The 25247-nt window shown below is 39.1% G+C and overlaps 1 protein-coding gene across 9 annotated transcripts in view; it reads right to left on the minus strand.

Annotated features, from left to right (window-relative positions):
• DLG2 (discs large MAGUK scaffold protein 2) overlaps window positions 1-25247 on the minus strand; it is a 986158-nt gene that overhangs the window by 804643 nt on the left and 156268 nt on the right. For 2 of the 9 annotated variants that reach the window (XM_019005942.2, XM_015619951.3), the window contains exon 2: window positions 16128-16202. The exons of the other annotated variants lie outside the window; for them this stretch is intronic. In XM_019005942.2, coding sequence (XP_018861487.1) covers window positions 16128-16202 — 75 coding nt within the window. The remainder of the gene's footprint in view (window positions 1-16127; window positions 16203-25247) is intronic. 9 annotated transcript variants of the gene reach the window in all.

Raw genomic sequence — 25247 nt, forward strand, 5'->3', positions numbered from 1 at the left:
CTAAATGCATGGAGACTAAGACATCAAACTCAATGTCTGAAGTTCAATCTTAAAGGTGTTTCATGCTCCATTATTTTATTTGTGGTATTACTCATGTTCCTCCTGATCTCAATTCACACTGACTACATTAAATTCATTATTTAATCCAATAATATTCTACCAAAAGTAGAATCCTATAGAAGACACAAATATTTGGTGGGGGTGGTAGTGATGAGGAGGGTTGTGTTGTCTTTTTTAACTAGCTCCTAGAGAGCTGCCAAATTCTGTTTTTACAAGTATTACTTTTTTTTTCCCTTTAACTCCTGGGTGGCTGTCAAGCCATAAAACCTAATTCTTGATGCACTTCCACTGAAGCTTTTTCACAAGTCAATCATTCAATAGAGATTTGTCTCCTACCCTCATCATTCAAGGGCTTCCTATTTTCTCCACCTCCTTCCCTATGTTGCCACTGTAAGTCTATCTGATTGATTGATCCCAGTGCATCCTTATGTCCCTCTTCAACACATTTCCTGCTTCCCCATAGAATATCCCCCCATTTCTATTTCTCTTTCATTTCTTTCCCAGTCTTGACCACTGGCTGTCTGAGAACATCTGTTTTGAATCAGATATTGCTAACTTCAGCCAAAATTTCCTTCCTTGCTGTTTCCTTTAGCTGCACTAACTCCCTTCCTTCTAGATTCCTAGTAAAAATATATACCATGATTCAACTTCTTTCCAGTAGAACAGATAGAATATATGCCACCTTTGGAGAGTTTCCAATTATACAGACATCAATTCAGGTCTTACCAGTGGCCTTTTCTGGCAGAAAAAGTGTCCATATTTAGTTCCAGGGAGTTCTGACAGGTGAGGTGATCTAACTGATTTGCATTTATTTTTCCAAACTACTGGCTTCTCTTCAATTTCCCAGTACAAAAGATCTGTTTTAGGGGGGTGTATTATTAGATGTGAATGGTACTATTTTCTGCCTTTGATCTACCTGCATTAGTGACCTCCAAATTTGCTACAGTTCACAGAGCAACTAGATGATTTGAAAGAATTCAGAAAACTACTCAGCATAATGGAGTATTTTCAGAGCATTGCTGTTCATCAAGAGTTGTCCCATCTTTCTTCTTCAGGTGATATGCGGAATGTCCCACCAGAACGATTTGAGACCTGTTGTTCTCATGAAAACTTCCAGTTTAGGTTTTGGTTTTCAGGGGAATTGATGAACTATTTCAGATGTTTTTGTTCTACAGAACCATATTATCATATTAATGCTCATGGCTTTACATTTCCTTGGCCTGCTGCTCTGAGACAAACTTCTCAGTCATTAATGAAATGTAAAGCAAGTCTGCATATAATACCGGTGCTGGAAGCAGTGCCAGCATCCTTACACAACTCACAGATATCCATCTGGGCACAGGCATCCCTGGGGGTCTAAGAAGTCGTAGCAAGACTAAACTCCAAGCCAATTAGCACAAACTTTTCTTTAAAACTTCCAGAGATAATGTAGCAAATCCTTAAAACCAGCAGGAGTTGGGTACCTAACTGCTCTTGATGTTTTTGAAAGTCTATCTCTAAAAAATACAAGCAGAAGCTAATAATTTACCAAGTCTATCAAAACAAGCAATTAAGTGTGTCTTGTATGATTTGTTCTCTATAAAAATCATGCTGTTTGTTTACCCAAACTTATATTACCCTCTAGACTTTACTGATTTCATCTCCGGGTATTTACTCAATTATTTCATAAGGAATTGAAATCTAATTCATGAGCTACTCACAGTGACACCTAAATCTTTTCTCACAGCCAACCTGTCAAATGAAGATGATCAGTCAGTAGAAAATAGACTATTTTTGCCGATGCATATTACTATACTTAGAGAGTAGAAAGTAATTGAGCTACAGTTCAGTTAAATTTCACGTTAAGAGTTTGCTGAGCCTCCCAAATTATTTTAAATTGCCTACCTTTCCTAAATTTCTGCCCTGATTTGACTGAGCAATGTAGTTTAACTACTGTAGTTCTTGACTTTTTCTTCCACAAATTAGCATAGGAATGTCCATCTGCAAAAGCTTAGGAAAAGGTAGGTCCTGCAACTTTGCACAAGGCATTAGGCTCTGTCCCAAATCAGTTCCTTGCTGGTTGCCCAGTTTGTCACCAAAGGTGAAGTTTGTGCCTCTTTCTTGTATGTAATGCGTCTTAAGAGAAATCCTAGCAAATACACTCAGAAAAAGATGATAACCAGTCCATTAGTATCACCTCTGCTTAACCTTTTATTACACTTTGTACATTATATTACATTCTACAGTCAGGGGCAGTTTGGTGCCTGTTAGAGGATGACACTAACATTATCACATTGCCATCAACATTTCTGCTACACCCTGAGAAAAGCACAATGGAAATGGTTGAAGATCTATAAAGCATGGTGATCCTAAGAGCTGCCTGATATGGTCCTTAGGTACTGGTTTCTGCAATGCTGTTCATGAAAATTTCAAATAACAAAATTCAGAAAAAGCAGCATGTTGGCTAGAAGCAGGGGGAAATGCAAATTAGAAAGGAGAAAAAATGGTTGTTTTTTTAATTCCCTGTATTCTACTGCAAGTGTCTGTCTGATCTGTGCTTCTAAAAGAAATCATGACACATGAAAGCTCTCAGCCTTACTCCCAAGCCTAAACTGCCCTTTTGGCAGGGAAGATTCATTATTTTCCCTCAACATATGGGTGAAGGCTGGGATGCTCTCAGTATAACTGTCTTCTTGTGTAGGGAAATTCAGAGCTCAGCACAAGCTTCACTCTGGAGACTACAAACACCAGCAGCAGCAAATAAGGTTCAGACAGAGGAAGTCTCCATCTTCCCTGCAAAATGTGGCCAGTTGTACCTGAAGAGATGAAGGAAGCTTCAGCAAAAAGGGTGGGAAATGTCCTTCTGGAATGTCTGATGCCTGAAATCTTGGCAACATAAAAGCAGGGGAGAAGGGAGGGATGGGAATGGATGTGGGCTTCATAAGTTTTATCCAAGATGCTATTTCAATCACTAAATTGCTTCTGTGGATCCAAGACTTCATAGCCCCATGATGCATCCACGTCTGCTAGACTGGCAATTTGTGAGAGTGTTTCATAGGAGCTCATCCTGGGTAGGGAATAGAGGTGGGAACAAGTTGCTGTTTGTTATTCCCCAGCCTTCTCAATTTCATGGAAGTTGGGGTCTTCTGGCTCCTGTTCAGAATGCAAGATAAACTTGAGGCTTCTGCAGGTGAACAGTATCTTTAGACAGTGAAGAATAAACAGAAAAAGTGAGTCATGAACAAAGATATAAAGACTGCAGTGGTAAGACCTGAAAAAAAGACTGTCAAAAAAACAACTAGCATTTTACTTTTCTATGTTTTTATGTCAAGTTATTTTAAAGTAAAAAAAGTTCAAAACACCTTGAACATTGATAGTTTCAACCTGCATCTATGATGCGTAAATTTCTGAAGTTGTTCTTTTCTAAAATTCAATTATAAAATATGCTATTATGCCAATGTTTTCAGTTTGCACCCAAAAACAGAACTCCCAAAATAATGAGCTTTTTATCATCTCCTGTCTTGTCTCCCTTCCCCTCTCCCCGCCTCCCCCCCAAAAAAAATTAAAATGATGAGTCCTTTTTAATACTTTTTAATACATACACAATAAAATATGTGTTCTTCAGTAACTTTTCTTTCATTCTCGGTTTCAAGATAAAAAGCGCTTAATACTGACCCTGAAAAATTACATATGGAGTTTGAAGCCACACCACAGTTATGCTGTACTGTATACATGAATAGAAGTCAAAGAAATTTGAGACCTCAAGGAAAGCAGCAAGTATTTGTCTATCTAGCTTGGTGTAAGCCAAGGGACAGACAGGACCATTCTTCTTAGGTTCTCTTGAAAGCAAGCCAGAACTCAGAAGTTCCTCCGGAATAACTGCTGGATGCTTTATCCCAATCCCACTCTGCCTCAGACCAGCAATGATGCTCTGCATTTTATGTAAATTCACCAGCAACAAGGACTCAGAAATTAACTGAAAATTCTGTTAATTAACTATGAACCAGAACACAAAACAACTCCCTCTCCCAACAAAGCTGTCCTGATTCTGTAGATTATCACTACTAAAAAAAATAAAATCAAAAAATAGTACTGAACCCTCACGCTCAAAGTACCATTTGTCAGGGGTAACATAATCAGATGTGTATGAATAAAGATGTCAAGATTCGTTTAGTAAATAGACCATTCAATAATCTCTATTTTCTTGGATTTTACTGCTTAACAGCAGCTAAGCACATCTAAGAAACCAATAAACATGCAATATGGTAAACAACTACTGTGAATGCTATGAATTCAAATTTTTTCATTTTCAAAGGTGATAAACTGAGGACACCTTTCTACTTTCATTTCAAAATCAATTTTGTCACTGATTTTGCTGAAACAAAAGAAGGTCTTTTCCAAAGAACTACCATTAAATTGAAGAGAAATACTGAGAATAACTTTACAAGAGCTTCCAAATTTCATATTAACCACAATGGAACAAATAATACTCAAAAAGCAATAGAAAATAAATGAGAAAAATGGAAAGATCTGCTCAAAGACATTTTTTATTTTAATGGATGCTGAGTTTCCATAGAAGTGATGTTGCAGAAACTTAGTGGCAATTTGAATTTAATGAAGGATAGTTGAAAAAAAAAATCATTATTCAAATCGCCCCCTTAAATCTCTAAAGGCACCCTTCATGCACACGTCGTGAGGGGGAGAAAATGCATAGCTGAGCAGATATTATTAAAATAGAATATATACTACACTAGAAAACTGATAAGCATATACCTGATAAGTAAAACCCTCTTCACTAAAGAACTGATAAAGCAAATGTCACGATTTTATTATCAAACCAGTCCTTTATTTCAAAAAAGTACAGGAGAGAATCCAAACTTCCAAGATTTAATCACTTTTACTATCAAGGGAGAGAGGAAGAAACCAAACCTTGCCCTGTTCCGCTGGTGGGAATCTAGATTCACTTATCTGATAGCAGAGTTTTGTTCCAGTCATCCAATTCTTATTTTAAGGAGTTCTGGTCTACCAGAAGTAATGCCCATCTGTAACCTCAAACTTAAGAAGCCATTAAACTCCTGATTGCTGGAAGCAGGAAAGGAATGATATTCCAAGGGAAATATTACTCTGTACTCTTACCACACCGTATCTCTAAGCATCAACCACAGAATTCTACCATCGGCAGAGGTACAGAGGTCCTTTGGGACTTTTGTTCTCTCTCCTGTGCCAGTTTTAAGGTTTATGAACCATTTAAAGTGACTGACTCTGCTAATGCCAAATGTGACTAAATTTGCTTTTTAGCAGGCAGACCTGGGCTGAGCTTACAATCAAAAACTCTCCTGCGCAGAGATGCAACAGATCAGCACTCTCAGTTCTGTTTTACAGTAGCAGGGCAAATCCAGGCAGACTGCAAATTCTCAGGTGGGTTATTCACCTGGCTTTTTTACTGAGACCAATCTTTAAATAGCATGGTATGTGCTTTATCTTACACATTCATCCAGTAGCAGAGACCAGCACAGGATGACAGCAGAAGTTAGAAGTGTCTGACAGTGAATAACTTCCAAATTCTCAAGTGAGGTTTACATGATTGTGTTCCCTGTAACAGCAGATGATTGGGTTCCCTCTCCTGAGGTTTATTCCCCATCCTTCAACCCAGTATTGCCATTCTGATACTGTCATGACATTTAAATATTTTTAGGTGGACATCCAGTGTTAGAAATTGCTGTTCTTCACTCATGAAAGTCTTTTTATGATTACCTATTCTGCAAGGATAAGCTGTTTAAAAATAGTAAATGTTTATCCAAATATGAATATCCCTAAGTACCTCAGAAATAAGGACATGGCAGGGAAGAATAAAATGTGAGAGCTATTCTGTGGCTGAAAATAGAGCACCAAAACATGGAAGAGCACTCCCTTACCCAGCTTTCTACTCCCAAAATATTTCAAGACCCAGGCTTCTCTTGGGAAATGTGAGACTGGTGGCAGAGAAGGGAGTAACACAGCAGTCAGACTGAGAGGCAGGTGGCACAGTAAAAAAGAACAGGAGTGAAAACTTGCAGGTTTAGATTAACTGGAGACAGGGACAAAGTTATTTATGCAGCAGAGATAAGTACAACTGGGGTAAACTCAGGAGCTGACACCAGAGACACGAAAAAGGAGATACTGAAATCTATGTATAAAAATACATATACATAGACTATACCTGTGGGAGGAAAAGCTTCAGCTTTCCTGTGGTTTTGCTTTTTCTTTAATTCTACAGCATCCTATTTTAGATGTTTCCACCATACATTATAAACAATTCAGAGGAATAGAGAACGTGTAGCCTCTAAATGAAGCTGCCCTGAAATCCAGCTCTGAGCAAAGACAGTGACATTGGAGCAGATTGCAGATCTGACAGTTCCTTCACACTGTCACTGTCCCCTTGCTCCCCAGCCAAAGCCCAGCTCACAAAATAACCCAGCAAAGGGATGGCCCAGGCTGCCAAACTGATGTAGCAAAACCCTCTTTGGAAGTTTTATCTGTGATGATGAATATTATTTTAAATGTCCCTTTTCCATTCCACAGAAGAGTAATATTCTGTTCTGTCATTTACATGATACAAAGTCCCAAGGTTGTTTCAAGAGCTGACCAGTTGCATGGCAGAGTGAGGTACAAAGATGTGATATCATGTATGGACTATTAGCTTTATTATGAGTTAATTGGGTTAATTACCCTCAGTGCAGCACTTGTTCTAGAGCTGATATGCTCAATGTATCCCTACACAATGCAGTCATATTCTCCACCTCTCTGCTTCTCACCCTTGTTTTTAAAATGGGGATAACAGCTTTTCCCAACTTCTTCACAAGGATCTTGTGAAAACAAATTAACACTGAGCTGAGATGCTCAGATGCTGAGGAAATCCAGTTAAGTATCCAAGGTAGGAGAGACGGCCCTACTGTGGATTACATGATTAGGAACTGTTAGAATGACTGACAGGATGCATCTGAATCCGTATTAAATGATAAACACTTGAAGCAAATATTTATGCCGGTGGTTTCACATAAGATGGTGAATCTTGATGCAAAAAAGGCAAATGTCCACCAAGAAAAATTCATGCAGGGTCACTGACCCTGAGAGACAGAAGCTCCAAGAGTGATCAACAAGCAGGGCTGAACACATTTGGGTTTTGGCAAGGCTCAAGCCCCAGGAAGGGATGATAAAATTCAGGTCTGTTTGCATGGATAATTGAAGTTCCAGTTTTCAAACCTATGAAAACACAGTACAATCAGACCTATAATTCACAGTCTTCCTGTGACATGCAACAGCTTATCAATTATATGTTTTACAGGAAATTTATATTCCTGCTTCCTTAGAGAGCCCAGAACAAACAACAAAAGCAAACAAATCCTAATTTGCATTTGTTCACAACTGAAAAAAAAAAAAGTTTCAACAGCACAGAACTGAATATTCTGCAGGGAAGCGTAATTTCTATCAGCATTCAATGAAGCTTTTTATATTCATTTCTTGTGAATTTATATTCATTTCTGTGCAACACCTTCCTGATATATAAGCTGTCCCAGTCCCAGCGCAGGATTCCCATGCTTATTTAGAGTGGCATATGAGTGATACCAACAGGGTCAAAGGGAGGACCCCTAAGCACTTCGCAGGAGACATTCAGAACTTTCCAGGAATAAATCTTTGCAGAACACATTTGTTAAGATGGCTGTTTATAGCCATTTATGTGATAAAGAGAGACTTTTAGGTTCCCAGAGCCCTTTAAGTGCAAATGGCATTATACAGTATGTATGTACTGAATGAAAAATAGGACTTGCAATCTAGAAGTACCAATGAAAATGCCACTAAAACATATGGTCTATTTTGGTTAAACAGATTTTTTTCCAAGGTATTAAGGAAAAAGGCATTAGGTATAATACCACATCCTGTGAGAAGTTGTAATACCTCTACACAGCTTGAGCTGTGCCCAGATCCACTCCTCTTTTCATTTGCATTTTGCCTGGCAGTCAGTAGCAGTTCTACCTATCTATTGATGGTAGTAAGGCTCTGCAGAGGGATCCAGACAGGCTGGATTGATGGCCTGAGGCCAGTTGTAGGAGGTTCAACAAGGCCAGGTGCTGGGTCCTGCCCTTGGGTCACAACAACCCCAGGCAGGGCTAGAGGCTGAGGACAGAACAGCCAGAAAACTGCCCATTGGAAAAGGCCCTGAGGGTGTTGGTCAACAGCAGCTGAACATGATCCAGCAGAGTGCCCAGGTGGCCAAGAAGGCCAGTGGCACCCTGGCCTGGATCAGCAGTGGTGTGGCCAGCAGGAGCAGGGCAGTGATTGTCCCCTGTACTCGGCACTGCTGAGGCCGCACCTCAAATCCTGTGTTCAGTTCTGGGCCCCTCACTGCAACAAAGACATTGAGGGGCTGGAGCGTGTCCAGAGAAGGGCAATGGAGCTGGGGAAGGGTCTGGAGCACAAGTCTGGTGAGAAACAGCTGAGGAAGTCTGGACTGCTTAGCCTGGAGAAAAAGAAGCTGAGCTGGGACCTTCTTGTTCTCTTCAACTACCTGAAAGGAGATTGTAGCCAGATGGAGGTCAAGTTCTTCCCCCAAGTAACAAGTGACAGAATGAGAGGAATGGACACAAGCTGCACCTGAGGACATTTAGTCTGGATAGCAGGAAAAATTTATTCACTGAAATGATGGTCAGTCACTGAAACAAGCTGCCTGGGGAAGTGGTGGAATCACCACTATTGAAACTGTTCAAAAGGCACGTGGATGTGGCACTTGGTGACTTGGTTTAGTGGTGAGCAGTGCTGGGTTAATGATTGGACTCCATAATCTTAGAGGTCTTTTTCCAAGCTTAATGATTCTATGGTTCCAAAAGGATAACAGTAATGAAATGTGTGTTTGGAGTACCTAGAAAGAAAGTCTTGTACCTGTGTGTCTGCTGTATGTCAACACTTTGTCACAGACCTGGGCAACACTGAGAAAACCATGGAATACACCTTCAGTTCACTGTCAGAGATGGCTGCCCACATCTCCTGTACCATTAGTCAAGAGAAACACAGCCTTCCATAACCCAATCCATCCATACCAGTGTAAAGGTGAATTGTCCCTCAAAAGTGTTTATAGTTCTCCAACAACATAAATATGGACATGAATTTCACTGTCAGCATCACTATCAAATAGTGCTGAGCAAGGCACAGTTTCTATCCTTTTTTTTGCCACAACTGGTTCTGCCATAAGTTTCTTCTGTAGATTTTTATATTACAGCATGAGGCAAAGCAAGGCAGCTTGCTAACATGTAGTTAGATACCATGACAGGAGTTACTGACCTCTAAGAGTCCTACTCTTCCAGTTGAGCTCCCCTTTACCTGTTGGCTACATACACATACACTTTTTAAGTTATATGGTCAACTTCTTTGATTTCCTACAAAAAATATTAGATCACTGCTTAATTTTACACTGCAGCACATCTAAGAGAAAAAGAATTAAAACTCATTTGCTGACTTTACTGGGGACTAGAAACACATCTAAGCAGTCGTAATAGCCATATTTCCTGGTTATTGCAGGTTGTAAATAAAGAGTGCAGCTAACTTTGGTTTTGTGTATATTGCCATAAGCCCAGAATGTTTGACTCACTCATGTTTGACCTTAGCATGGAATTTCCCATGTCAGGAGAGTGTGGCTTTTGAGTAGCAATATCCTTGGTATATAACCCCCAAGCTAAGTATATCCTATCACAAAAACTGTACTCCAACAGTGCTTTCCCTCTGGGAATAATAAATAATAAATACTGTAGAAATTGGATGTGCACATTGGTTATAAACTTCAGTAACACTGTCAAAATGTTGCCTGGCTGAATGAGCACTTAAAACAGAATTTTAAAATAGTGTCCAGAAGAGAATTAAGTGTTGTTTAAATTTTTTTTGCTCATAAACCTCATGAGCTGCAATGATTTTAAGTAGTTAAATCTATATTTACTTTTCCATAAAAGTACCTTTAAGTAATTGCTCTCATACAGATCAATACTAGTTTTCAGCTTAAATAAAATTTCCATAACCAAGTTAGAAATATTTTGCTCTAAATTATGCACTGCTACACTTCTGTGACTGGGACTGCTGCAGAAACATCCTGGTGCTTTCCACAAAACAAAGCAAGCAATAAAGACAGCAAATATCCTATACATAATGTGTGCTTAATGAGATTACTCATTGTAAATAACTCATGCAAAATGTTTCCTGATGATGAGATCAAACAGCTATGTGGGTCAGTCCACAGATAATGGTTTTGAGCAGCTTATTGTTTATAACAGACATTTTAAAATGTATTATCAACTTATCTTTGGGGTTTCTGAGCTTATTTTGCAATTTCGTAACCCTTCCATAGTTTCACTGGGAGCTGCAGTGGGATGAAGGACCATATATGTTAAAAATTAGACATATATATTTCTTTATCAAAGGGCTTATTGCCATTTTAAGAAATCTTCTATCCCCCTCCTTCCCTACTATTTGATAAAATAGTGGAGTAAATGGCTTCTTTTGCCTTATCTCTCTCAAAATTTGCTCCTAAACCTAATCCTTTCTGTTTACAGATACTCTGCCAGCCTATGCCTCTATCTACCCAAGCATGAAGCATTTGCTGCCCTGCTGGGTTGTGCTGTGGTTTGCTGCTAATCCAACACTACCTTAGTCTAGCTGGAATTTTCCCCACAGAATCCGTAAATCAGATTACAGGAGAGACTCTTCAGCACCACCAGCTACTGCCAACAACAATAGGAACAACATGTTTTTCCCTGGGAAAGGCTAGGGAGGGGTGGTGAAAACAAGAAGGAAGCATCAGAGAGCTATCCAAGGGCAAGGGGGATTTAAGTGGCTGTTTTAAAAAGCAGCTCCATAGCTGGCATTTGGTGACAGACTCAGCATTGCAGGGTACAGACAGACTTTTTTAACCGTGCCTTTTAAAGAAGTGGACAATTAACTGCATTGAGCACTGGGCAAGGAGGGGTACAGGAGACTCAGGAATGAAGAAGATCTGCAGGAATATAGAGACCTATCAGAAATATGCATGGCATTGCTCAAATACCTCCTTTAAAAATAAAACTGGGGTTTAGCATTCAGAATTTTCCATTGCTATCAGCACTGAGGTGAAAGACAGAAGAAGCACTGTATTAATAGCTCTGTTCTCAAATATTTCACTTTAGCCACAAAAAGCATTCACCACCACCTGGACTGAGAGTGAAATTTATTGGCCAACAGGGGTTTAATAGAAAAAGACTTAAAGCTTAGAGAGACCCTGCAAAATCTGTTTCTTGGAGTGCAGAGAAATCTGTTTATTTTATAGAGCACATCTACACAGGAGAGGATGGGACATCATTAGGAGGCACAACGCTAGTCCCAGGAGAGAGCTGACTCCTGCCAAATGGAGACTTTTATTTGTTTTGTGTTTAAAAAAAGCAAGACTGATTTCAGAAACAGTTCTTCCAGGCTCATAGCCCTAGACCAAATCAGAATATGCATGTTTCAGTATGTTTCTGCTTGGCTCCATATCATGTCAGAACATTCTTTACATAGAGCACAACCACTAGAACCAACTTGCATCTTCCAAGTCATCTTCCAAAAGTAAGAAGGAATATGTAGGAATTTCTTTAAAACAACTCCTGTGAAGTGAATCTCAATACAAAAGCCTTAATTTGCTTAAACCAGGAATGTTTATGGGTTAGCTCTCCAATCAAGCAGGCTAAATTCATAATGGTGCAGGGCATTAGTGCATTCCCGTTCCTCCAGTGTTCCAAATAAACTGGAAAAGAAAAGCCAAAAGTAACTATATCCTCTGCACACAGATCTATCCCATGTAAATAGAGCAAGAGCATATGAAGGTTCAAAGAGGAGTGACACTTGGTCTCCTTGTGCTATGGATACAGGCAAATCAAAGGGCAGAAAGACTGAGAGTTCAGCTACAGGGCAGGCTGGCACCTAAAACCTTCACTGGATTTCTGCAGAATGTAGCATCTACGTAAATCTGCAGCCTGTGAGCTATGGCAGCAGGTACAACTTCTGCATTTACCCTGCAAGGACCCTCCTTAGGTTCACCTTTCCTTAAAGTCACTGTCCCACTCTTCACATTGAGGGGACAGCTGATGCTGAATGAGGGTCTGCTTAAGACATGTAGCAGATCCTTTGCCTTTTGTGCCCACGCCCCTTTTACTGCTCCTTCCTGATGCTTCTCCACAGCAGATGATGCCCAAAAGGGATTTTTTTCCGTGGGCTAGAGCTGAGGACCGAAGAGCTCTCCTGAGAATGCAGCAGGGAAAAGCAGAGGGATCCTATTAATGCTGCAGGGTGATCTAAGGTGAATGCTTGTGCCGAATGCCAAGCTCAAGACAAGCTGTCAAGTGGGCTAGAAGGAAAGACAACCCCAAATGTTTTTGCAACACAGGTGCAGCTTCTGACACTTCATTTTCTTTACATAATGGATCTAGCTAGCAAGCAGCCACAGTGATAGGGAGAGGTTTAGTATGACAGAGAGCAGTACGATGAATTCCTTTTGGAGTATTTTATAATCAAACACTACAAGCCTTTGGAAGACATGACTAAAAGTGCAAGTGCAGACAAAGTCACCCTTAGGTAATTCCCTTGATTAAAAATCTCAGACTTAAAATTAATCTAATTAAGGACATTGTGAAGGCACAGAAAGGCAGTATTCACTTATGGCCTCTTTTGCAGATGGTGATTTGCCAAACAGAATGGACAATCTTAACTGCAAGAATCACCAACAAATTCAAACAGGATGGTAAATTAGTGATGGCAAAAGTAAGCCTTACATAACAGCAATACTGCCAGATCTGCTGGTTCTTGCATTACATACAAAAGGCACTCCCAAGAGAGGGCACTTATTTTTTTTTATAAAAAAGTCAGAAAAAGGAGAGCCCAGGCACATGCCATCCTCAGTGACACAGAAAGCATAACTGATGAAAGAGGATACCTTCCCTAGCAGTTTGTTTTTCCTTCATTGTTTGACACGGTTCCCTTTACCACTGTTGAGAGACATCCAAACACATGCTGTCGTCATCTAATAGAGTTTTCACAACTGGCCAGATGTCTGCTTTTTTTTTTTCCCCCTACAGGATTTTTATAGGAGGCAATATGCTTTGATGTGTCACTGTAAGTTTTCATTTCATTAATCAGATTTCTATCAAAATGCTGATGTTTCACAGATATTTTTCTGTGATAAAGGCAAGTCAGTAAAAAAAACACTGTTGAAAAAAGATAGGGAAAAATATCGACCACTTAGAAGTTAATTTCTGTCTGATTTAATTTTCTCCTACTGTCTGCATTAGTCTCCCAGGAAAATAAGTAAGTCTACTCAAGTATAGTAAAATGTGCCTATAAATATCTGATACAGATAAGACAGAAAAATCTGTTGGGCTGCATTTGTTTGATAAAAAAGAAGCAGAAGGTACTTAGGAATTACAACTTATTTCCCTTCACTCCATTCAGCTTTATAATCAAGAAAAAATATAGATAATAACAAGCTTCAAGTAGGCAATTACCTCAAGGACCACATGTTGTACTCTAGAATCAAAAAAAATAGCAACCAAGTGAATGACTGAAATATATTCTAATAGAAAATTGGTTGGTTTTTTCATAAACTCAGAATTGTCTGGGTTAGAAAAGACCTTAAAAAACCATCTAGTCCCACACATGGGCAGGAACACCTTTCAATAGAGTAGGTTGCCCAAAGTCTCATTCAGCTTGATCTTGAGCACTTCCAGGCATGAATCATCCACTGCTTCTCTGGGCAACCTGTTTCAGTGTCTCACCAACCTCATAGCAAAGAATTCTTTTTTTATGGTAAATTTAATTCTACCTTCTTTCAGCTTAAAAATATGACCCCTTGTCCTGGTAAAGATTGTATTAAAACATTTGTCCCCATCTTCTTTATAAACCCCCTTTAAATGGGGAAAGGCCATGACAAGGGCTCCCCGCAGCCCTCTCTTCTCCAGGGTGAACAGACCCAGCTCTCTCAGCCTATCTTTGCTGAAGAGGTTCTCCAGCCTTCTGACCATTTCCTTGGCCTTCTCTAGACCTGCTGTAAAAGGTCCACATCCTCCTTTTGCTGGGATCCCAGAGCTGAGCATAGCACTCCAGGTGGGGTCTCATCACAGCAGAGGTGAGGAGAAGAATTCCCTTCCTCACCCTGCTGGCCACACTGCATTGGATGCAGCCCAGAATACAATCGGCTTTCTGGGCTGGGAGTGCACATTGCCAATTCATGTCCAGTTTTTTATTTACCAGTACCCCCAGTTCCTCAGGGCTGCTCTCAATTCATTTATCTCACATCTCACAGCATGTGCTGACACTGGTGATTATCTTGATCCAGGTGCAGCACCTTGCACTTGGCCTTGTTAAACTTAATGAGGTTTACACTGGAGCACATCTCCAGCCTGTGACAGTCCCTCTGGATAGCATCTCCTCCCTCCAGCACAACTGCACCATTCAGCTTGGTGTTATCTGCAAATTTGCTGGAGGTACACTCAATCCCACTATGTTGTTGATTAAGATATTAACTAGTAGTGGTCCCAGAACCAGTTTCCACTCTGTTTTTAAAAAATAACACTTGAACTTACTCTGATCTTAGACAATTTCTCATGTTTAGCAAGACAATGAAGTTCAATCCTCAGCTTACCATTTTTTGTGACATTATGTTAGCTATGCATGCACAGATACCTAACAAGAGACAAGCAAAGAATACTCAAGATAAATGTTTTTATTTTTTGTGGTTTAAGAAATAAGTATCCTAAAAAATGCCCAAAGTATTTAAAGCCACTGCTTAAAAAGTCAGGTCATGGTGTTACATAGCGTGCAACTGCTCTTGACTTGCTACAAATGTCCAGCACAGTTCCAGTTCTCAAAGCATCACACTACCATACTTGTGCAACCCTCTCAATATAGAATAGAAACACAAAACAACATAAACCATACCACAAAGTCAATCCAAAGTCTTTGAGAATGGAAACCAATAATTAGAATGAGTTACTAATAAGTTACTGGCCTAGATCCTCACCTGGTAAAATACTGGGTAGCTCAACTGTTCAATCAGTATTTTTAAGTTTTATCATACAGATAAACAATAAATAAATCATTTTAACATAATATAAAGACAACCGAAACCCCAGAGCTTACAATCACTTGCAAGATAAGTGAGAGACTGCGGAAGACTGACAACTTGAATTTGTTTCTCATTCATCTACTCATAAAAGGTGACAAGTTGATAGCTGTGGACCAACATCACGCTGTGGTCCAGAGCCAACAAAAATGTCAATGAAATCTTGCCAACTCCTTAGGTGCAATAAATCATCATAGCTTTATTAGTCAGCCCTCTAACTTCCAGCACCCAAAGATTTGGCTCTATCTACAATACATGCTCAGACAAGATATAAATCAATGCAGTGTCAACTTGACAGCAGTTGGGTTTTTTCCTTCTCAAATGTTACTGTGTCTTTGATAGTTAAAAGAAAATCTCACTGAAGTCATCTAATTTACAAGAGGAGTAAAGCATTTACAGCAGAAATTTCCTATAAACTCAGCAAACCAAGTTTATTCATTATCCATCATCCCAAAAGCTGTTGTTACCTATACTGGGCAAATTTACCCACTTAATAGTATGTAAAACACTTGGAATCATCAGTCTTTCTTCCATGAGAAGGTGGAAAAGGAAAGATGCATCTCCCCTTCCCTGCATCACTACCTGGATCTGGATGGCTCCCAGTCACCGCACTCGGCTGGGGTCCAGTTACAGAAATCAACAGTAGCTCCACACTCCATAAGCTGGACTTCATCATCACCCTAAACCATGTTTGTCACTGCTCCAAGTTGAATGCATTCAATTCCTGAAGAGTCTGAACTTCTGGAGAAGCACTGATAAGCCTCTACCCAACAACTTCAACAGTTTAAGCTTCCCAAGGAGCTTGGTCTAGACTTAGGACTCATTACTGTTCTTTCTCAAATGCATTAATTATGGAAACTTTACCCACCCAGGGCTGCTCCAAGCACAGAGACTTACCATTCAGTCCCTCAAATCTTTGTATTAAAAGGCTCAAACTTACGGTAGAGTGCTGAATGGGTATCCAGGCAGGTGTTTCGACTGAGCATTTGTGAGATGGGCATCTGCCATGGCTCTGCTGCAAATAAGTGAAAAGGGCATTATACACAACACAGTATGCGCTGCAATCGCTAGGTGCAACGGACTCAATCCCATAGGGAGCATCTAGGAGCTTGCTCGTAGTCATCACACCTCACAAAGTCATTTTCCACTGTCATGTAGGAAGAATAATCTGCAGTTGCAGGACCAAAAAAGGCCTCATGTGCTGTCTTTTAATTTTGCATTGAAGTTCTTGGTTACGTGGATGGAAAGGCATCCACTCTCAACCCCAAGCGTGTGCCATCTGCCTTCCCTCCACAGTGGAGCATTCAGAGAACAGCGGAGCATTAGTCAGCAGGTAGAGATTGCCTCTTTTCCCCCATTTCATGACAGGCTGCATTTTTGCCATGACGTCCTCTTTAAACCAGTGATAGATGTGGCCTGAAACACCCGACAGGGCTACTTTCTAGGAAGAGTAAGTATACCCCAAATTTTTAGGGCATGTTTCTTTTCAGAGCATAATGCTCTGCTTGCTCCCCAGATTGGTCCCTGGAGAACATGAGCAAGTACCCAAGACTCCTGCAGTTCCCTGAAGCTTTGCAGAACAAAAAGAGTGAGGGGTTAATTTAAAGTCTAATGCTCCACATGGCAGTGCAAGATGCAACCATCAGGCCTTTGGGCTGATCCTCCTGTAATTTCCCTTCCATTTTCTGTGATTCAATTACATTCCAGCCAAGGTTTGGAGCCCATCAGAATGAATTGCACAGCAGATTGGGTCACAGTCCCTGAAGAAAAGTTCAGAATAAATTCTGGTGTCTGCCACCATTACTCTCAGCATTTCACAGAAGAGTCAAACTATTACTTAGTTTCTGGAATTGGAGGACTCTAGTAACCAGGTATTTTCCTGAAGCTGGAAGTAGTATGGAAAAAAAAGGTTCTTCTTTTTATTTTCATTTAAGCCAGATAAATCACAAGCATTTACATTACACCTTTCTTTTCCCCATGCTGAGAGTAAAGGAGAAAAACCTCAGCAAACACTAATGATTAGATTTCACATGATTTTTGAGCCTAATTTAAGAACTACTAGTGCTTTCTTCTTTATCTCTAAAAAGTCAACATTTGTAAAGCAGTGCAGCACTACTTTTACAAGTAAAAAAACCAAAACACCAAAGGAAAAAAATGTGGATATCAGATTAAGCTTTGTATTTTCCAAAACTTAAAACTGGTTATCTTTCACATTTTCAATTAGACAACTTTAAGAAATATTCATAAAAACAGCTAGCAAGCAAGAATTGTTGTATTTTTAGATGAAAGTCTATAAAATCCTGTTTATAAGGATTTGAAAAAGTAACTGCTATCATGGCACCAGAATCCTGCAGGTGTGTGTTATCTCCTGTAAGGAAGGGATGAATGCAACAGCAAATGATGTAATCCTATCAAAATAATAAAACTATAAATGAATTCTGATTAAAAAGTCAGCATGGTCTTACAGGTAGTAATAATTTTTTACTTTAATAATTGTACATTTTCATTCTTTATTCCAAGACAAGTTAAAGGCAAGGAAATTAATAATGTGCTTTGGACTGAAAACATTTTTCTGATTGAAAAGCCTGATTTTACAGAGGAAACTATGTATAAATTCATCAGGAGACTCCTCAAAAAGACTCCTCACATTTTTAAGAGGATATTTTTGCTAAATAAAACTCTCATAGCAGGAGGGGCTTATACTCTTCAAGTACTCTTGTCTTTGAGATTCATACCTAAATTGTCCCAAGGCCTAGAATCCCCTGGCGCTTGTGCATATTCAAAGGTCAAAGAAACAGCGGTAACTGGGAATTGCTCAGAGGCAGCAGTTCTACAGAGTTCCCAGTTTTTCAGGGCAAGAGCTGGGCTGGTTGTTCCTGTGGGATGTAGGGTGACCTGCAGTGTTTGGCCTTTCACAGCAGGATATTTGAATTACTGTGCTGGTAACATGACATTGCACTGGTACTGTCTGAGAAATGCATGTCGTTCAAGGGCAAGGACTGAATACTTTTCTTCTATAGCTTTTTGGGGATTTGGAGTTGAATTATTTTTGAAAATTACAATTTATTTCTTATTTGAATGATCACTTCTTTTTTTTCTTGTGTAAAAACCAATGCTTTTCACACCTTTCATATCTTAGACCCTCATGTAGTTGAAACAAGTCTTGGATATAAGGTTGTATATCAGCTGCTGGTAACACTTTTCTTCCTAAATGCTCAGGGTTTTTTTTAATAGCCAAAAGCTCCAACATGTCACATCTAGAGAAGCCAATTAAAAAAAAAAAAATCAGCCAAAAAGTCAACACTACATAAAGTATTCTGCAGGCATAGGCAATACAAGTAAGCATAAGAATAAATACATTGGCAAATATTTCCAGGTTATAGAAGGAATTAATTCAATTTGATTATTACTGTTAACATTTTCCTCAGCTTAGGAGTTTGGTAAGAAAAAAAAAAACTGCAGACCTTGGCCCATCACTACACTGAAAAGGTAAAAATCTCAAAAGTTATGAAAATCCATAGTTTAAAATCATCTTTCTTCATACAGTCTTCAAGGGAGGATAGAAGCACCTCTAGTTTCTTTCTTTGAGGATTTTCTCCCTTTCTTTGAGGATACTCAGCCTCCTGCACTAAGCTTTACCCTTGAGACAGCTCCAACACAGTGACAGACACAGCCATCCAGGCAGAGACTTTATCACAGCTAAATGAAATCAAAGCCTTCAAAATACACAAGATCTTCAGCTTGTGTAATTTTTGTATAAAGAGACTTGGGACACAAAAGAATAATTTTATTCTCATTGCTGAATTCAGCATCATTCACAGCTTTTTTCCTGGGTCGACGCTTCAAACACTTGATAAATTGCATAGCAATGACAGTCAGGAAGCAATGAGGTGATGACCAAAATCAGATAAGAGGCTCTAGCCCCACATTCACCTAGAGACAGTGCAGTTTCTTCTCTGGAATTCCCATGCAATTCCCAAACCTATAGGTTTATCAAACCTCCAGAAATGCAGACACCATGGGTAACCAGCAGACAGAAAGGCACTAATCTCAGGAAACAAAAAACAAGGCTGCAAACCCTTCAGAGTCCATGCACACCACCTGCCTTCCTAGCAAGCAACCCTTAAGCAAGCTTCTTTTTAACATGCTCTTCTCAGTCAGGTGTTAAAATAACTGACTGCTACCAGCACTATTTAGAAGCATCATTATAATGGATTTGGAAATGAATTAACACAAATCAGAGTGGTAGCGCATCAGTGCCCACAGCAATATTGCAGAGGGAAATAACTGCCTGTTGAATATTGAACTGGAAGGTGAGAGCTTTGTAGCACTGCACAAGAGACATTTTAGGTGACAAGAGATGTGGCTGCACCTCAGCAAGCTCTGGGTAAGATTTCAAGGAGGAACTCTTTTGTGTTGAGTGACTTCAGGAGCAAGTAGGCATATGTTATTGCCACTTTCTCATAGGCGGGGAGAGATTTCTATATACACAAAATATCAATATCAATGCCAAATTTGGATCGTCAAATATTGACATAATTATGTCATAATTATGGAGACACATTCAGAGGCAGATCTTTGCTCTGCAGAAAGATGGAACAAAATCCAGAGACAATATTTAGGAATACAAAGGTTCAGGGCTCAGCACTCTCTAAGATCTGACTTAATATTCTTTCTCAGAGAAGATATTGCTCATGAAAGTCAAAAGAAATCACAGGTTATGTTCCATTTGTATCCACTGAAATGGCCAGGAATACAAATACAAGAAGTTGTGTACAAGTCCTTGAGTGAGGTCTCTAGTAACAAAAGCATTGGCTGAAGTCAGTCCCAGTGGAACACTCTCAGCTACTCCTACACATCCTTGCAAATTATCTTCTCCGATGCTCTGGAGAAATGAAAATTGTAGATCTCAGCTAGAGGTCTTAGACTGAGCAAAATATAGCATACCAGGCCATACTCCTGGCCTAATAATTCACTCATAAATAACCATTCCATTCTTCTTGACTGCACATATCTTCTAATTTTCCATAAGTCCTGCATCAGGTGAATGGACACAGAAAGAAACTTGCACAGCAGTATCAAACAGATTAACACAGAAAAGAAATACATGTTTATGATGAGAATAAGAGCCACAAGAAAGATTTTTTATGTTTTTCCAGCTATGTGAAATGCATAAAAATGCAGCTCAAATTGGCACTGGGGAATTATCTTCCCACCTTCACCCAGGTCCTCCAAATTTCAGGAAAAGGACTTGCTAAGGGTGTATAGTTCTGGTATCATTAAGCAGCACTATAATTGAGACAGCATCAAGCTCTCTTGTTTCCTTTTTTTCGCTCAGTGTCTTCCACCTTGCTTCACCTCTGCAGCTCTCCACTGCTGTGCAGTATTGAGCCCCAGCCATATCTGCCTGAGCTGTTAATTGAACATTTTCTGCTCTCAGTTTATAGAGCTCTTCATAGATTTATGGAAAAAAAAAATCACCCTTCTCCTTTCATAGCTCATAACCAGTCGCAATAAAGACATCTCTCTAAAATCACCAAATTATAATCTAATGAAATCTATTGAAAATTTCAGTTGCACTAAACAAGGTCAGTGCTTAGAAGAAACGAAGTGTCATCCAGAAATGGAGATCAAAGTAATTCCCTTCCATTCCTGCTGCTGCCATAGAGACCAAGGGAGGGGGAAGAAGGAAAGAAGAAATTTAACAGACTTAATTCTTCCTGAAATTTATAATTAACTACAAGGGAAAAGGGACTATTATCACATTTCTAAAGAATAAAGGAGAAAAAAGTTGAGCTTTTGACAAGATATAATTACCAGACATTACATATGCAGTGCACATTGGTTTGTTCTGCGTAATTTTCTTGAAATTCCCCCCCAAAATGATTTTATTTTTCTACAAAAGACAACATGTGTCTCATCAGTTTACATTCATAATGTCTGAAATCCAAACGCTAGAGACTCACAATAATTGTTCCAAAATTTACCACTGGTAAATAAAGATTTGAAATAAATACTCAGATACGCTCCCCATCTGTCAAACATCCCTGAGTATGTTCTCCAGCTAAGATAAATGGTAATCAATGAAAAGGATCTTCCTACTCTTCTAAGCCCGTGCAGTTTAGCCAGCAGCCAACCCATAGTCATCAAAGCTGTCCTCAAGTACCACTTCAGAATAGACTTTACTAAATTACATGTAAATTTTATGGATTCAGCACTATTACACTTTTAGGGTCTGGCAGGAAAACACCACAGTTTGAAGTGCTCATCAGCACCTAATAATGACTATAGAAAAAGATTTTGATTTTTGCTAAATGCAAATCTCTTGGGGGGAAATCATTATGTTTCTTTTGTTTTCAGTTTGTTATAGCCAGGAAATTCAGCACAAAAAAAACTTAGCTACCCAGTTTATGACTCCAAACTGCAATAAGTCAAAGCCTGGAGTCTTGGAAAGAAAAAACAACAATGTTGCCCAGATCTATTAACAATATGCACGCACAAAAATGTGGGGGTTTTTCGTTTGTTTCACATCCAGCTAAATTTAAATCAAATACTCATGCAGTAAAGCTCTCTACAGCTCTGTTAGTTTTGGTAAGATTATACCAGTCTGTAAGACCTGAGGCACTGGTTAACCTCAGCATCTGTATTGAGCTTTATAATTTCCTAACTTTGGGACTGATCTACAGCCTCTCAGACATGTACAGCTCATCTTGCAGGAAGTCCCACAAAACAAACTGAACCTCATTCTCTAAGTATGTGCCTTTTTAAGGCATAATGAAGGTTTTTTTCCGATTAACATAATCAACCAGGGGAGAAGGGATGGGACAACAGGTCTATGACAAAGTCATTTCAGCATAAATAATTTTCTAACTATTAGCTATTTGCACTAGTATCAGGCTGAAATTATCAAAAATTCAACTAAACCTTCTAGTGGATTCATCTGCAAAGTGGGACCAGCAGCTGGCACACAGTGTGTGGACCTGCTCCTCACCTCCAGCAGATGACCTGATCTCATGGACCATTCTGCCCTTCTCAGAGCATCTTAGAACTGCTTCTGCTGCCACTCTAAATCAGAGATGCTGGAACAGCAAGGTCACCCCAGTGGTGTCATCTCCACATTTTTCCATTCTTCAGCCATGTTCTAAAATCCAGATCAACTGAGTTGGTTTTGGAAGTCAGTTTTGTAAGCTAAATGCTAAATGTTTTCCTTCTCATTTGGAAAATCCACAGTATCCTACTGTGGCACAAGACCTGCTCCTACATTTCCCTAATAAAGCACACTATCATATGTTTGTGGATTAATAATTGTATACCTAATGTAGATTCATAATTACATACCTAATGTAGTTTCAAATCAAACTAGACAGACAAATTTTATAACTCTCCTCTGCTTTACTCTTAACTTCGCGCTACAAAGTGGGGTGGTGAGTGTGTGGAGTGGGAGAGATCTACAGAAAAGTCATAGCACACCCAGAGTGTGCCAGATGTTTGCCCTGTCACTGACCACTGTAACTTCTTATTTTCCATGACCATCATGCATATTGTGAGTTCTGATCACACATCTGTTCAGAATTTTGCCTAAAGTGCACACAGTGGTGTCCCCTGTTCCATATATATGGCTGGATGAGCAGAAGAAAATAGGATAGACAGATGTAGCTGGCTCCTGGCAACCTTGTCATTCAAAATTGTACACATGCAACTTTAGGATGGGTTAACAACATAAACAAGCTTACTGCTTTTCTATTCAGCACTGGTACCAAATGGGGAGCGGGGGTTCATTCTGTCTTTAATTCATTGTTTTAAACGTGTGAATTAAATTCTTAGAAAAGGTGCTGAATGGGCAGTCATGAAAGACAATGGTTATTATTTCAAACTAGACTAATACAAAATTTGTAAAAAAGACACAAAAATAAAAACAAAATGCCAAATGTCTTCACTAGTGGAATGAACCAAGCCTTTTTTTAATACACAAAAAAAATATATAAAAAACACTTTTTTTTTTTCCAGTAATGTGAAATCACATTTTCAATTAATTGCTCCACAGGGGTCAGTGGCAATCAAATTAAATATAAGACCTGTGTAGTGACTAATCTGGTGTAAATCTCTACTTAATTGGAAGCTAACAACAAGAATCTCTAAAAAAGAAGTAAACGTTGCAGAATTTTCAATATTTTGAGGACAGGAATTTCTTTTTGCAGCTAAAAAAACAAGTTCAAGCTGAGTGTTCTCCTTGGTTCTGAAGGCAATTTCTCTTTTTTACAAACTGAAAGACACAGTTCTGGGACACAGGAGTCCTGCTGCTGCCAGTGCTCAGTGCTGAGCACTTAGGAGTCAGGCACAGTAAGTGGTTTAGGATTCTTAAATAAATATGGATTATTTAAGTGGTGCCTCTTCTTTGTGTACATCTTCTCAAAACACAAAAGCATTCAGGTGATAAAATCTAAGATCTTAAGCAAACCTCAAAATACAACTCCCAAACAAAACAAGTGGCAACCAACACTAATAGTTTCTTAAGAACATGACTGATATTAAGGATATTAAACCAGTAGTCTAGATGGCCCAGGAAGTTTCAAAATCTCTCTTATGAGAGGTCTTTATAGCCCTGCCATTGGCCTTCCAGGTTCTAAGCCTGCAGAGTTGCCACCTCTGAGCTCTCCTTTCTAGAAACTAGTGCCAGAAAGCTTTTTGGGCTTTTCCCCAGTGAAAGTTAATCATCTTTTCTACGCCACCTAATACCAAGAACTGGGGGTTCCAGGGGAGCAGCCCCTGTTACAGTGAGAAACATAGAGCTATTTATGTTCTTTTTCACCAGTGACTGCTCCAGTTGTATTCATAAGTCTGTATAAGGCAGAAGGATGGAATAAGAGCTGGTACCTAGAGGAGAGGACAGCACGTTGCCTTTGAATGTTGGGAGGCACAGTGGGAATGTTCTTCCCTTTCAAAAACTCCTGGTGCTCCCACTGGGATGGAGGTTCAACATAAGCTTTAATTTATACTGAATTCTTTCTAATGATAAAATAACGCCACCAATTAAAATGTTTTATGTGACAGTAAAGGAAAGATGCTATGCTGGCAGTGTGATCAATTAAAATAAAGCAGGACAACCATAAGAAGCTGTCCTTGACTGATTCAGCATTTCTGTAGTCCTGTGTTCAGAAGTGCATGGAAAAATGAAGGAAATAAAAAGAAGAGGAAAAATTTATGCAAATTAATATCTCAAATCTATCTTAAACATACTTTACACTTTGGCTGAAAAAACATCAGTAGGATTTAAGATTTGGCAAGGTATATCAGAAACTATTTTTATTAGATGCCATCTTTTACCATGTGGAGTTCAAAGCAGGATCTGTAGATCCACTGAACATAATCTACAAGGGCACATTCACTCCACCACATTTGTGTCATTTTCTATAATGCAAAAATACCAAAAATTCTAGACTAAATTTAATAGCAAGTGTTAAAAATGTCACCTCTTTGAACAGTGTTCATCTTTTGCAGTTTAAAAATTATTTATCTTTTACTCGTTTTTTATTACTTAAGATCTGAAGAATAAACCTGATGTATTTACTCCCTCTAACATCAAGATCCACTTTTTCAAGACAAAGGATGGCAATTATCTGCATAAATCAGACAAATAGCTATTCAAATATGGACAATTAACAGACCTGAGGTCAAAAATTGTCACACTGTTGCTCTGTAGAATTCATGCTTATCAAAATTATTTTTTTTTAAATAACAATTTTTCTGAAAAAGGTCTGCTCTTGTTATACTGGTGAAAATTGGCATAAACAGATTAAAAAAAATTGTTGCTTTAAAGTAAGGAGGGTTACTCCAATGAAAATAAAGCCAGTAAAATCAGATTATGGACCAACACTAATCCAGCTATTTAAATATGGCACAAAGTAAGATGAGCAAATCACTGTAACTTCTTTGGTTTCAAGCTGTTGAGATAAGAAAGTGCTCTGAAACTAGACTTTTGCCATTACTCAGCTCAGTTACATATGATATTATGTTGTTCGCACATGCCTGCAGATAGAAAGCCATGTACAATTCACATTGT

This window comes from Parus major, chromosome 1 (assembly GCF_001522545.3).
Source record: "Parus major isolate Abel chromosome 1, Parus_major1.1, whole genome shotgun sequence".
Taxonomy (NCBI): domain Eukaryota; kingdom Metazoa; phylum Chordata; class Aves; order Passeriformes; family Paridae; genus Parus; species Parus major.